The sequence below is a fragment of the Macrobrachium rosenbergii genome, chromosome 7 (assembly GCF_040412425.1).
Source record: "Macrobrachium rosenbergii isolate ZJJX-2024 chromosome 7, ASM4041242v1, whole genome shotgun sequence".
NCBI classification, from domain to species: Eukaryota; Metazoa; Arthropoda; class Malacostraca; order Decapoda; family Palaemonidae; genus Macrobrachium; species Macrobrachium rosenbergii.
The window spans coordinates 2005001-2020000 of NC_089747.1; the positions used below are offsets into that span (position 1 = coordinate 2005001).

Below are 15000 nucleotides of genomic sequence, written 5' to 3' on the forward strand. Positions count from 1 at the left end.
GTACAGTGTATCGGAATCTCCCTGACTCTCCGAAATATGCAGATGATTGTATAAGGCCCCTCACCCCTACCTCTCTCTCTCTCTCTCTCTCTCTCCCCGAGAGTTTGGATCCTAAGGGGTTACATTAATTAGTAGCTTGTACAATCCTCCGGTGGCCTCAGGACTCGCTAAAACAAGATCCCTAATGGGCTAAATTCCCATCACCCCCCTTTTTTGTGGTCAGTTGCTAGCTCTTTAACCCCGTTTTTTTGTGGTCAGTTGGTAGCGCTGTAACCCCGTTTTTTATGGTCAGTTGGTAGCGCTTTAACCCCCCTTTTTTGTGGTCAGTTGGTAGCGCTTTAACCCCCCTTTTTTGTGGTCAGTTGGTAGCGCTTTAACCCCCCTTTTTTGTGGTCAGTTGGTAGCGCTGTAGCCAACCCCGTTTTGGTCAGTTGGTAGCGTTGTACTACCCCCTCTTGGTCAGTTGCTAACGCTGTACCACTCCCTCTTGGTCAGTTGCTAACGCTGTACCACTCCCTCTTGGTCAGTTACTGATAATGCTTTACCACTCCCTCTTGGTCAGTTGCTAACGATAGCCACTCCCTCTTGGTCAGTTGCTAACGCTGTACCACTCCCTCTTGGTCAGTTGCTAACGCTGTACCACTCCCTCTTGGTCAGTTGCTAACGCTGTACCACTCCCTCTTGGTCAGTTGCTAACGCTGTACCACTCCCTCTTGGTCAGTTGCTAACGCTGTAACCCCTCTTGGTCAGTTGCTAACGCTGTACCACTCCCTTTTATGGCGCTTTACCACCCTCTTGGTCAGTTGCTAACGCTGTAACCTCTTTTGGTCAGTTGCTGGCAACCCCCTTTCTTCTGGTCAGTTGCTAGCGCCGTAACCCCCTTTTTTGGTTAGTTGCTAGCGCTGTAACACCCCCTTTTTTATGGTCAGTTGCTAGCGCTGTAACCCCTTTTTTTTTATAGTCAGTTGGTAGCGCTGTAACCCCACTTTTTATCATTCTAGTTGGTCAGTTGCTGGCCTTCACCTCCTCTTGGACCAAGCACTAAACCCCCTTTTTGGTCAGTTGCTAGCGCTGTAACCAACCCCCTTTTTTTGGTCAGTTGCTAGCGCTGTAACCCCCCGTTTTTTGGTCAGTTGCGAGCGCAATCCCTTTGCGCTAAAACTGAGGAAAACTAGCAGTACCACTGAACAATCTAATCCCAAGTTTTGAGGCCTAGTTTCTGGCAGTATTTGCAAAATTCGATAAGAAACAATAAACATATTCAAAGACCAATTAATAATCTAACCCTGCTGAGTTTTCCGTCACCATCCCCAGGTGGAATGGACGACCAGACCGTAAAATAAAAGTAGCAGAATTATTATTCCCTCTGTCGCTCTGCTGATCTGACGGTTTGTACGATGCTTTATGGGTCCTGCTTAAAAGCCTTCGCTTCTCTGGCGTCACGCAGTTAGTATCCAACGCGAAATCGAGAAGAAGAAGAAGAAGAAGAAGAAGAAAAAGAAGAAGAAGAAGAAGAAGAAGAAGAAGAGGTAGGAGGAGGAGAAGAAGGAGAAGAAGGAGAGAAGAGAAGAATGAGAAAAGAAGAAGTGTTAGCTCAGAGCTCTGAAATCCTTGATCTGCTCTTATGTTTTGACATTTGCACATAACAGTTCTGAAGAAGAAGAAGAAGAAGAAGAAGAAGAAGGGAGAAAATAATAAGAAGGAGAATAAGAAGAAGAAAGCAACTGATGTAACCAGTTCCCACTCTGAATGACCTTAGCTCTGAAATTCTTGATCTATTCTTGTTTTGTCACTTGCAGTTAACAGTGCTGAAGAAGAAGAAGAAGAAGAAGAAGAAGAAGAAGAAGAAGAAGAAGAGAAGAAGAAGAAGAAGAAGGAGAACAAGAAGAAGGAGAAGCAGAGGGAGAAGAAGAGGAAGCAGAAGCAATCCATGCTGCCAATTACGACACTAAATGACTTCAGAGTTGTGAAATCTCTGATCAGTTCTTGTTTTGACACTTGCAGTTAACAGTTCTGGAGAAGAGAAGAAGAAGAAGAAGAAGAAGAAGAAGAAGAAGAAGAGGCAACTGATGACCTTAGCTCTGAAATCCTTGATCAGTTTTACTTGTTTTGACATTTGTAGTTGACAGTTCTGGACTGTCTTGTGTCGCATCGTGTACCACAAAATAAAATTATTTCTGGGAATGAATTCTATGATTCAGTGTCTTCCTTTCTCATTTAAATTCAAGATAATATCTTGATATATGACTTAATAAATGAATATTATACGTCCGAGTAATCAAAGACGAAGATAACCATCTTATAGACGGATTTCTATAAAGTTCGGTTCTACAGAAACTCTCTATGAGGTCCTTCTCTTTCACAGGACGTCTTCTCATCTCTCCTACTGGTCCTGTAATCCGTAGGATCTGGCATTAGCGGAAATAGGACAAGATAAGGTGAAGGAGAGAGAGAGAGAGAGAGAGAGAGAGAGAGAGAGAGAGAGAGAGATGAAAGCCCTGAAGCGTAGCGTTTTCATCAAACAAGTGAAAAATGCGCCGAAGTTTCTTCGGCGCAATCGCCTTTCCTGTACAGCTGCTACAGCGGATAATCAAGGCCACCGAAAATAGATCTATCTTTCGGTGGTCTCGGTATAATGCTGTATGAGCCGCGGCCCATGAAACTGTGGTACGGCCTGGCCTATATCGTTGCCAGATGCACGATTATGGCTAAATTTAACCTTAAATCAAATAAAAACTACTGAGGAGGCTAGAGGGCTGCAATTTGGTATGTTTGATGATTGGAGGGTGGATGATCAACATACCAATTTGCAGCCCTCTAGCCTCAGTAGTTTTTAAGAGCTGAGGGCGGACAGATAAAAAAAGTGCGGACAGAATAAAGTGCGGACGGACAGACAGACAAAGCCGGCACAATAGTTTTCTTTGACGGAAAAATAAAAATGATACTGATTTCCCTAAAGAAAGAAGCTGCCTCTTCCTCACCTTTTCTTATGGAAGTCCAGAGAGTGACAGTCCTTCTACCCCTACCTGCTCCTTCCCCTCCCCCCCCTCCCCCCATCACTGGAGGGCCATCAGCCATATGGTGCTAAATCAACTCAACTCCAATACTTGAACACTTTACAAAATGGCCCGGAAACTTTTGCAAATGGTCGTCTCTTGAAGGCCTGTCGTTCATAGTGGCAGCCTCCGACACTTCAGTGTTTCAGGTTTGTGTGTGTATGTGAAGACGTGTACACACACACACACATATATATATATATACATATAATATATATAATATGTAAATATTTATATACATATGTATATATCTATAGTGCATCACTATTTTGCGACCGGAAATAATGAGTAAAAAGCCACTATAATGTCAATGAGAAACTGTATTTTGTATTTTGGAAAAATACAGTCTCTCAATTACATTATTGTGGCTTTTTACCCATTATATGTGTATATGCATATATAAATACATACACATATATGTATACGTGTGTGTATGAATATACATACATATATATATATATATATATATATATATATATATGTATATATATATATATATATAATATATATATAATATTCATAAATATATATAAACATATATATATATATATATATATATATATATATATATATATATATATATATACACACATATACACACATGCATACATATATCTCTCTTTAAAGTCATGCATCGGATTCCAAAGTCATTGAAAGTCCTTCACCCGCTTTCCGCGAACCACTGCAATGCACTGGTTTGAAGACGACGTTACCAACAGCAATACGGACATTTTGGCCACCGAGGAGAATAAAAATAGTTCGCCATTCCTCCTGAAGGGGGGGCTCTGCTGCCGATACGGGACGAAGGAAGATGCACAATTCCTATTCGAGTTTTCTTCTCTGAGACTGAAGACATTAGTATTCCTCTTTTCTTCCTATCTGTCTGTCTGAGAGGCTGTTTAAACGACTCGGTTGTTGGGAATTGATAGTCTTTCTATCTGTCTGTCTGGCTCTGGGAATATCTGTTTCTTTTTTTTTCTCTCTCTTTTTCCTAACCATTTCGCCAATAGGTGAATTAATATGTAAATTACTTACGCCTCAGGCACATACGTCCCTTTGACTTTCAGCGGGTCAGGGCGTGGGGTCTAGCACCCTCATCCCCGCAAAAAATACTTGCTAGAAATTGAAAGGGAAAATGGAGAAATGTGCATACATGTATATATATACTTGTATATATATACATACACACACACACACACACACACACACACACACACACACACATATATATATATATATATATATATATATATATATATATAAATATATATAGAAATATATAGAGAGAGAGAGAGAGAGAGAAGAGATGAGAGAGAGAGAGAGCGCGAGCCAAAGTGCTACTGAAGGGCGCTCTTAAGTACGGAAAACTAAACTCTGCTAATCGAATTTTGTCACGGAGGTCCTACTTGTCATAATTAGAGAGAGCCCCCTTCCCCCCACCCCTTTATCGTCTCCCCCCCTTCTCTCTTTCTCTCTCTCTCTGTTTGAACGCCGATGATAATGAGATTTCATTCTTTGCTTTCTGCTCCATAGACACCGTTCATTAGGCCACGCCGGCCTAATTCTTCTAGGACCAACCAGGTGTGATGATTATTATTATTATCATTATTACCATTATTATGATTCTCCTCCAGAGATGAACGCGGGATGAGGAAAAGAGCAAATGTACGACTGTCTTTTTGGGGTAGCTTAATGGCGGGCCACTCAGGCTTCTTCGCTGAGCGAATTATCTTCTTCTTCTTCTTCTTCTTCTGCTACTACTACTACTACTGCTACTACTACTACTACTACTACTACTACTACTACTTCTTCTTCTTCTGCAGAGGGGGAAACATGACGAGAAACCCAGTGTCCACCACTAGCCCAGGTTCGGAGAAAGTCGGAAAGCGATGTGGCAAGGAAAGATGGATGGGTTTACCCTCAAAGAAAACGACAGACACATCACAGAAAACGAGAACTAAGAGGAAATGAATGTCACAAAAGCATTTTAAATATGGGAAGAGATGGCCTTATAGGTGCTACAAAGCTGTCTGACACACAAACACACACAAAGACTTAGTTTGGTTCCACCTGTACGAAAAAGTGGGATTCCTCACGGGTATTATTATTATTATTATTATTATTATTATTATTATTATTATTAAACTCACATTTACAAACAAGCTTTTACGGCAAGAAAATAAGATATAAATAACGAATAAACAGAGATAAATAAACAGACTAAGTATGTATCTATCACATTCTATCAATCTATTTTCCTATCTATCTATCTACATGTAATCAATTCGAGGAAAACTCACCTGTGTGGCAATTTCTAGGTCCTTCTCGTCAATCTCTCCGCTCCCGTTGACATCTGTTGAGAGAAAAAAAGATTTACAATTGATTATTTATTATTTATATATTTTTGAAATGACTTAATACGTTGGTGAGGATCTTAATTTTACGATAATGTAGCACCTTGTTTATTTTTTTTAATTCTCATAAGCAATCATTCATATTTGTTATCAAGGAAAAGAATAGATACAGAACAAGTTAGGATTAATAAGCAATATTTCTTATGAGTGTGCAGTCACGACACACACACACACACACATATATATACATATAATAATTTTTTTGAGTGGTAATATTTCTGCTTTCCTATGCATCAATACTGACCTTTTCATGCATGGAATTTCAAATTTGCTACAATTACTCCCTTAATTTAGGCCTTTTTGAAAAAAAATATTTATATTTCATACCGATTTATATTTCATCCCGAAAAGCACTTTGGGAGCAAAATATGACAAAAAATTTAAGGCTTTATAAACAAACACACCCTTATAGCGCTGTATAAAAATATATTCTTCCTTTATAGAGAGAGAGAGAGAGAGAGAGAGAGAGAGAGAGAGAGAGAGAAGAGAGTCAAGAGAGAGTGAGCTGAGAAATTAGTGGTTACAGCCAACTCACTGCAAAGGAGTCAAGATCTTGCGTCTTAACGAGTCTGGTCAATTTTATTGCTGCGAGAGGATGTACGTATTGAGAGAGAGAGAGAGAGAGAGAGAGAGAGAGAGAGAGAGAGAGAGAGAGAGAGAGAGAGAGAGCGATATCAGCTGAATTTAAAATACTTTGGTTAGGGTCAAGGTTAGATAGTCGTATATCAATTGAGAGAACAGAGAGAGAGAGAGGAGAGAGAGAGAGAGAGAGAAAGAGAGAGAGAGAGAGACAGACACAAAATTATTTTGAGGGTCATTTTAGACAATTTTGATCGTGGTAAAGGGAACAAAAATAATGTATAATCTGAGAGAGAGAGAGAGAGAGAGAGAGCAGCCTGAGAAGCATGACAGATTACCCCAAACAGGGACGAATAAGAAGCCCCTAAGGCTTTAAGAGCAGTAAAGAAAAATTAAAAATATTGCTTCTATGTAATACATCTAAGTTTCAAGAAACATTTTTAGCACTCTGATCGTAGATAGTAAAGAACTCTATTATAATTATTTGTGTTTGTGTATATATATGTTTTTATCGTTTTTTTCATTTATAATTCCCTTCATTCACTTTTCATTTTTAAAAACTGGCATTCTATTCTACAGAAGCTTAAGAAGCATATTATTATTAGGGACCGTTCCCTACTAATATCTCTCAGTTGTGTCCAACAATAATAATAAGAAAGTTAACATTACTCTCATCTAGTTGACATTACTTATTCATCATTCTTTCTAAGAAGAAAAAAAAAAGAGGAGGAAGAGGGGATGAGGAAGAGGAAGAGGAAGAGGAAGAGGAAGAGGAAGAGGAAGAGGAAGAGGAAGAGGAAGAGGAAGGAGTCTAGACCGCTGGAGAACCGCACTGGAAAATGAAATATATAAAGTAGTCTACAGTTTCAAGATGGCGTAAATTTAGCTCCAAAATGTCTTTCCCAAAAGGAACCTGAATTAAAATCCAATAAAGTAGGAATACTGAGACCCGGATAATGAATGGAAGGTGATAATCATGGATAAGTTATGCCGGAATTAGCTGGGTTGATGTTCAATCTATGAGTTGCTGTGTGAAAAACTGTGGAGATATGATGATACAGGCAAACAAGCTACAAGACAGGAGTTTGCCAGGAATTGATACGGGTGACTAAAGGTAAAGGAAAGGAATTAACCAGGAGTTGACGGGATAATTAAGCTAAAGGAAGGGAGTCTGCCAGGGACTGATGAGGGTATCTAAAGCTATAGGAAAGGAATTTGCCAGGAATTAATCTGTTAAATAAAGGGAAGGAGTTTCTCAAGAATTGACAGGGGTCACTAAAACTAAAGGAGAATAAGTTTGCCTGGAATTAATTGATTAAATAAAGGAAGGGAGGCTGTCAGGAATTGACGGGGTAACTAAAGCTAAAAGGAAAGGTGTTTGCCAGTAACTGATTGGCTAAATACGGGAAGAGGTTGCCAGGAATTAATGGGGTGACTAAAGCTACAGGAAAGGACTTTGCCAGGAATTGATGGGGTAACCAAAGATAAAGGAAAGGATTTTGCCAGGAATTGATGGGGATAACTAAAGGTAAAGGAAAGGGTTTTGTTAGGATTTGATTGATTAAATAATGGAATTGAGTTTGGTAGGAATTACTGAGTCATCCAGAGCCAAAATATTTCTTCTTAAAGCCAACAAAGTGAAGATCATCACTGGAAAACCACTTAATTAGACCAAGGCTTTTCCTCGTAATATCTCCAGAGACATTTCGTACGATACCTTATGCTACCTGGATATTAACAAGCATTCCCTGCGTGTTTCTTGGACCAGAAACACCCACAGTGATAACTAGCTGACGAAAATTAACGAGACTGTATTCTGTAACTTAGAATTCAAGAGGGGTACTGTAATCCCAGAATAGAAATGGCTAAGGAAGTGGCGTAAGGTTTAAGTTTCAATATATTCTCTGGGCAGGTTTAAGCGACTGTTGTTTTTATAGTGGAAAAATAAATGTGGAACTATGATATTAAGGAGGAGGTTTTAATGGTTTTATTTGTAGGAGACTTAAGCCACTAACTTCTCACTTCCTTCTGCCAACAATGGTTCATGAAATCTAAGTTACATTTACCTTAGATTTTGAAATGAACTGAAATTCATGAAATACATTAACTGAAGTTCAAATTCATTACATTAACTGAAATTTAAGGACATTTTCCATAAATTTCGATTTATTCTCGTATTCCAAATTCTTAATTTTCCTTAACAATTCTCTCCGACCAAACCAAAACTAGCTGCTGTCAAACTTTCCCCTCTTACTGACGGGTGCTATAAGGTTCAAATTGCTAAACCCTTCCATTTCAACACCTTAGCATTGTTCCAGATCAAATCATCTCATGAGATCTGCTCTAGAAGCAAGACCTTAGCCGGCATATAGCCAACCTAATAAAAAAGAACAAGATTGCCTGAGTTACCAGGTTTCAGAAAAGTCAACTTAATCATTAATAACAAGATTACCTAAGCTACCATGTTTCGGAAACCAGTTAGCTTAATCATTAACAATATTATTACCTGAGCTACCAGGTTACAGAAAACAGTCAACTTAATCAATAAAAAGATGATTACCTGAGCTACCAGGTTACAGAAATCAGTAAACTTAATAAAAACAAGAATATTACCTGAGTCACCAGGTTACAGAAACCAGTCAGCTTAGTCAAAAGCAAGAAGATGATTACCTGAGCTACCAGGTTTCAGAAACCAGTCCACTTGATCAAAAGCAAGAAAATGATTACCTGAGCTACCAGGTTACAGAAACCAGTCAATCAAGGAATCCATTTCCCCACAGGATGGTCAGATTGTCCTTTGACCTTTTCCCTGACTACCTCAAGACGTAACACCATCTCAGGGCTGATGACGTATTGACTCTAAGCGTCACTGGCAGGATACAGGAATCTAGTAACAAAAACAGATATCCAATATGTGGAGTGCTGTGTATATAGCCCAGTCCGGCGTTGGAATTCTGACAAGGAAAGCAGAGGATATTCGCTCTTAAGCTTGATGTCTTTTGGTTCTTGAACATGATTTCTTTATTGGTTCGGAAGCTTGATTTATTTTGGCTGTTTAGCATGATTTCTCTTGGCTCCCAAGCTTGAAATATTTTTTCGTAAGCTTGATTTAGTTTGGCTCTTAAGCTTGATATTTTGATTGATTTTGGATTTTGAGCTTGACATCTCTTGGTTCTTAAGCTTGATTTCTTTGGGTTCTTAAGCTTGATTCATTTGGTTCTTAAGCTTGGTATCTTTTGGTTCTTAAGCTTGATTCATTTTGGTTCTTAAGCTTGATTTCTTTTGGTTCTAAAGCTTGATTTCATTTTGGTTCTTAAGCTTGATTTCTTTTGGTTCTTAGGCTTGATTCATTTGGTTCTTAAGCTTGATTTATTTGGTTCTTAAGCTTGGCTTCATTTTGGTTCTAAAGCTTGATTTAATCTTGGTTCTTAAGCTTAATTCATTTGGTTATAAAGCTTGATTTCTTTTGGTTCTTAAGGATGAATTATTCTTGGCTCTTAACTTGATTTCTTTGAGCTCTTAAGCACGATTTTCTTTTGGTTCTTAAGCTTGATTCATTCGGCTCTAAAGCTTGATTTATCTTGGCTCTAAAGCTTGATATCTTTTGGTTCTTAAGCTTGATTCATTTGGTTCCAAAGCTTGACCTCTTTTGGTTCTTTAGCTCTTAAGCACAATTTCCTTTGCCTTTCAAGCTTGATATCTCTTGGTTCTTAAACGTGATTGATTCTAGCTCCTAAGCTTGATATCTTTTGGGTGTTAATCTTGACATCTATGATCCCTAAGCTTCATATCTTCTGGCTCTTAAGCCTGTAGCGAGTATAAACACTCAAAAACCATGTCTATGTATGTGCCTGTATACCAGCGAACGTGTTCAACTCACGAAAAATGAAGCCCCTAACTGAGTTCCTGCTATAGAAAACAAAGAAGCAGCCCGCCACCATCTATCACAGACTGGGGGAAAGTTGATAATGTCCAGAATTAAAAAGACGATTAACCCTGATCAGGATTGATGGATTTTGCAACCTCGCCCTTTCAAGAATTTCACGGAAGGGTTGCTGTTGTTCGACGACGGTTGATGGATTTCTGATGAGATAATTCCCTCAGTCGGATGGTGGAGGGAGAGACGGCCAACTTCTTCTTCGTCGACAGGAGCTGACTGATTTTCACGCGGGATTTGTTGTCGAGGAGTTTTACGGGCGCCGAGACGAGGGGGAGTTCCTGAGAGGTGTACGTTGGGTTTTGGAGGAAAATAACTTTTTTTTTTTTTATTTCAGTAACAGAGAATAGAGAAGTGAGGTATGGTGTGTTTTCGTTGGTGCTAGAGAATATTGGTTTTAAAATATTATTATTATTATTATTATTATTATTATTGAAAAGGATGGCTGTAATATGCGAATTTATCTTACACAGGATCTTTTCTATTTTTCCTTATAATAGACAAGATCCCATATAAGATAAATTTGCATAATACAGCCATCCTTTTCAGTGAGATCTGTTTACGAGAGGGTCTATTTCTCCATATTATTATTATTATTATTATTATTATTATTATTATTATTATTATTAATGTGTGTGTATTCATAAGAATGAACCCTATTCATATGGAACAACCCCACCACCACAAGGAACCACTGACGTGAAATTCAAGCTTCCAAAGAATATTAAGGTGTTCATTCGAAAGAAGTAACAGGAAGGTAAAGGAAAACAGATTAAAAAAGTGAGTCACGATGCATTTTTGTTAGTGACAGGTAATTTGCATAAAGTTTATGCATAAATTACATTAAAAAAACTGGGTCTAATAATTTTCACTATCAGTTGAAATCCGTGACTCAAGTCCCTGTCAGGATAGAAAAACAGATTTACATTTCTTGAAGAAAACTGATTTGATATCTTGATGTCTCATATTTTCAGAGTTGTGATAGGCCTTTTGTCCATTCACAATTAATCAGTTTCCCACTGGGAGCCATCTCTTGGCATAACGTGTCTGAACAACTGCGTGTACAAAATTTGGATCAGAATCATTTTTTTTTTTCAGAGTATGCCAGTCGAATCTTCACGTATGTACAATCTAACGCTATTGTCCCGAAGACAAGAGAAATTCATTTGAAAAGTTTGTGTACAATCTAATCTTATTGTCCCAAACGCGAGCTAAATTATTCTGAAAAGATTATTTGGAAGTTAAAGAGTGTTCTGGGAAATTCTTTTTCGCAATAGATAAGTAAAACTCACGTTTACTTTTCAAACAGAGATTGCTATAAGTAAACTTATTTAAGAAAAATGTGCTTATAACTCTGCAACGCAATTTATTCAACCAATATCTTTGAAGGGGTTGGTTTTGAACCAAAGATATACACAGAAGTCATCGAAATTCAGGTTTAAATTTGGTTTTGGTCAAACATGAGTCACTGAAATGAAAGAACGAGACAAACAAGCAAGAGATGGAAGTAGGGGAACAAAACTAGGTCAGTAAATGATAAATGAAGTTGATAAATCGTATATTTAACTGATTAAAAGTGCTACGCATCCATAGACTAATTAGTGATTAATCTAAGACAGGAAATATGGATAGGATAGAATAAGAATATAAGATTTAGGCCAAAGGCCAAGCGCTGGGACATATGAAGTCATTCAGCGCTGAGACGAAAATTGAGAGTAAAAGAGGATTGAAAGGTGTAACAGGAGGAAGACCTCGCAGTTCCACTACGAAATAATTGTGGATAGCAAGATGGAAGAAAGAGAATATTAACGGAGGTACAGTCAAAGGAATGAAAGGGGTGGCAGCTAGGGGCCGAAGGGACGCTGCAAAGAACCTTCAGTAATGCCTAGAGTGCACCCTGTGAGGTGCACTGAGGACACTAACCCCCCTTAGGGGGTTATATAGGAAACATGTGACGAAGCGAGAGAAAACCAGACATCTTTAATAAGTCACTTCGTTTATGCTTTGCCCTGAAAGCCATTCTGTCGACGTGAAATTATTCATCAAGGCCCTCAGCCATTCATTCGACGAATCATCTCCCGCGAAGGAATCCTTTACAAGTGCACTCGTCAAGCACTCGGAAGGCCTCTAGGCCTCTGACCTCCATTTATAATTATAAGATTATTCCTACGATATTTATCTTTCCCTTCGTAACGCAGAATACTTTAAGCACGCGACTTATTTTGCTATCTTTCTATAAATAGGGCTTCCTCAGCCTACCGTCATCTCGTTAATGAGTTTGCTTGATTTGATTATATGAAATTTCCGCTGTACAGCCAAGCACTGGGGCGCTTTCGGCCTTTCCAGGGTTTAAGAGTAAAAAGAGGGAGTTAGAGGGGTTGGACAGTAACATCAAGTGACCTAGATATTAAAGGAGATGAAGTACAAGGATCTAAAGGTGAAACTGAGAGAATATCCCAAGGTTGCACTAAGAATAGTTAGAGAGGTTGGACAGCAAAATTGAAGAAAGGAAGGAGGAATGGAAGTAAAGTAAAAGGCTAAAAGGTGGGTGCAGCTAGGGGACGATGGGACGCTGTAAACACCCTTCAGTAATGCCTACAGTGCACCAACTGAGGTGCACTGACAGCGTAACCACCTACGGGAGGATAAATTTCCCTCATACATTATATATATATATATATATATATATATATATATATATATATATATATATATATATATATATATATATACTCTGATATATATATATATAAAGTATATACAAAATACATATATATACACATACATACATACATATATATGTGTGTGTGTTTATTCATCAGTGCTTCCTGGACTATCTCTGTCAAGCATAAAACATCAAACTGTCCTAATTCCCGTGCATTTGTTACCTGTTACGCCCTGCCAAATATATTCATTTAAAGATACGCTCACATTTGCTCCTTTGAAAACGAGACACTGCGACCAACAACGAATATTCGGACGATTACACTCATCTGCCGTTCTTTTTGTGGCAACACTGACTCCCATTCATTATCTCTATCCGTGGCAACGCTGCAAATCCACCCTTTCCCCGTCTCACCATTTTTACAATGAAACGATTCCCAATTCCACAACATTCTGGCCAGCGATTTTATTCAGGGCGAAATCAGGAAAATCAGGGAATCGATAGCCTTAAATACACGCGGCTTTCGGAGCTAATCTTGATAAATATTCGCCATTTAAAAGGTCGGGGTAGTATCCTTTACCTGGGAGAGTGCGTATATTTGTTTATAACAGCATTTGTGCCGTTATTTGCACCGTCCTCGCCATTAGTCATGCATTGTTCAGATCGCGGTCGAGCTGAATAAAATATATAAATAACGTCCGGGAGATTCAACCTCCGAGCTGTGAGGTTCAACGGGAGATTCAACCTCGAGCTGTGAGGTTCAACGGGAGATTCCACCTCGAGCTGTGAGGTTCAACGGGAGATTCAACCTCGAGTTGTGAGGTAAAACGGGGGATTCAACCTCGAGTTGTGAGGTAAAACGGGTGATTCCACCTCGAGCTGTGAGGTTCAACGGGAGAGTCAACCTCGAGCTGTGAGGTTCAACGGGAGATTCAACCTCGAGCTGTGAGGTTCAACGGGAGATTCAACCTCCGAGCTGTGAGGTTCACCGGGTGATTCCACCTCGAGCTGTGAGGTTCAACGCAATCTCCGAGCTGTGAGGGTTCATTCCACGAGCTGTGAGTTTCAACGGGAAATTCAACCTCCGAGCTGTGAGGTTCAACGGGTGATTCCACCTCGAGCTGTGAGGTACAATGGGAGATTCCACCTCGAGCTGTGAGGTTCAACGGGAGATTCAACCTCGAGCTGCGAGGTTCAACGGGAGATTCAACCTCGAGCTGTGAGGTTCAACAGTCGGACAAAAATGAGGAAAAAAAAAAACCCTCCGAAATCTTTCCGCAGTTTTTTTTTTTATTTTTTTCCGCGGCATAGATGAACTGCGGACGTGGGATTTACCGCAATTTATATCGTTTAGTTCGCCATTAATAATGGCCGGTTGTGAATCGACTAGAGCTATCTCTCTCTCTCTCTCTCTCTCTCTCTCTCTCTCTCTGTCATTGGGAAGTAATCCGTCAGTTTTTGCAGGGTTGATTTATTGCTCGGAAACCGTCCAGTCACGCGTCTATTTCTGTGCGTTACCGTTTATCATCTTTCTTTTGTATGTTGATTCTCTTTCTCTTGCTTTCTCGCCCAGTATATTAATATGTTAGGTAATCTGGGACTGGTCGGCGCTTGGATGGGTTACCACCGAATTCTCCCTCAGCGTATTAATATGTTAGGTAATTTGGGACTGGTCGGCGCTTGGATAGGTAACCATCTAATTCTCCCTCAGAATATTAGTATGTTATGTAATTTGGGACTGGTCAGTACTTGGATAGGTATGTTAGGTAATTTGGGACTGGCCGTTACTTGGATAAGTGACCATCTATTTCTTTCTCAATATATTAACATGTTAAAGTAAATTGGGACTGGTCGGTACTTGGGTGGGTAACCATCTAATTCTCCCCCAGAATATAAACATGTTAAGTAATGTTGGGAATGGTTGGTACTTGGGCAGGTTACCAACTAAGAATGCAGGACAGGTATATATATATATATATATATATATATATATATATATATATATATATATATATATATATATATATATATCACATTTAACTGTATATTAAACAAATTAACACCAAACCAGACACTCACCGAAAAACGTATTGAAGACGTGCAAGAGTTTAGCCCGCCGGAATTTGGAGAGGTTAGACATCTGCAAGAGAAAAAAAGATATATATTAGTTGATTCCATTTTAAAATCACAATACACTTTTACAAATACAAATCTGAAGTATCATACATTCTTATACATGTTATACATAAATCTGCAAGAGAAAAAAATATATGTATATAATTATATAACCTAATATTTTAAAATCAAATACTATACATATATTACATACACAGATCTGAAATGTCATAC

The 15000-nt window shown here is 38.9% G+C and overlaps 1 protein-coding gene across 1 annotated transcript in view; it reads right to left on the reverse strand.

The window, feature by feature from the left end:
• The window catches only part of Scp2 (Sarcoplasmic calcium-binding protein 2), a 191538-nt gene that overhangs the window by 25160 nt on the left and 151378 nt on the right, over positions 1-15000 (reverse strand). Inside the window, 2 exon segments of the mRNA XM_067106285.1 lie at positions 5357-5409; positions 14731-14791. Coding sequence (XP_066962386.1) covers positions 5357-5409; positions 14731-14791 — 114 coding nt within the window.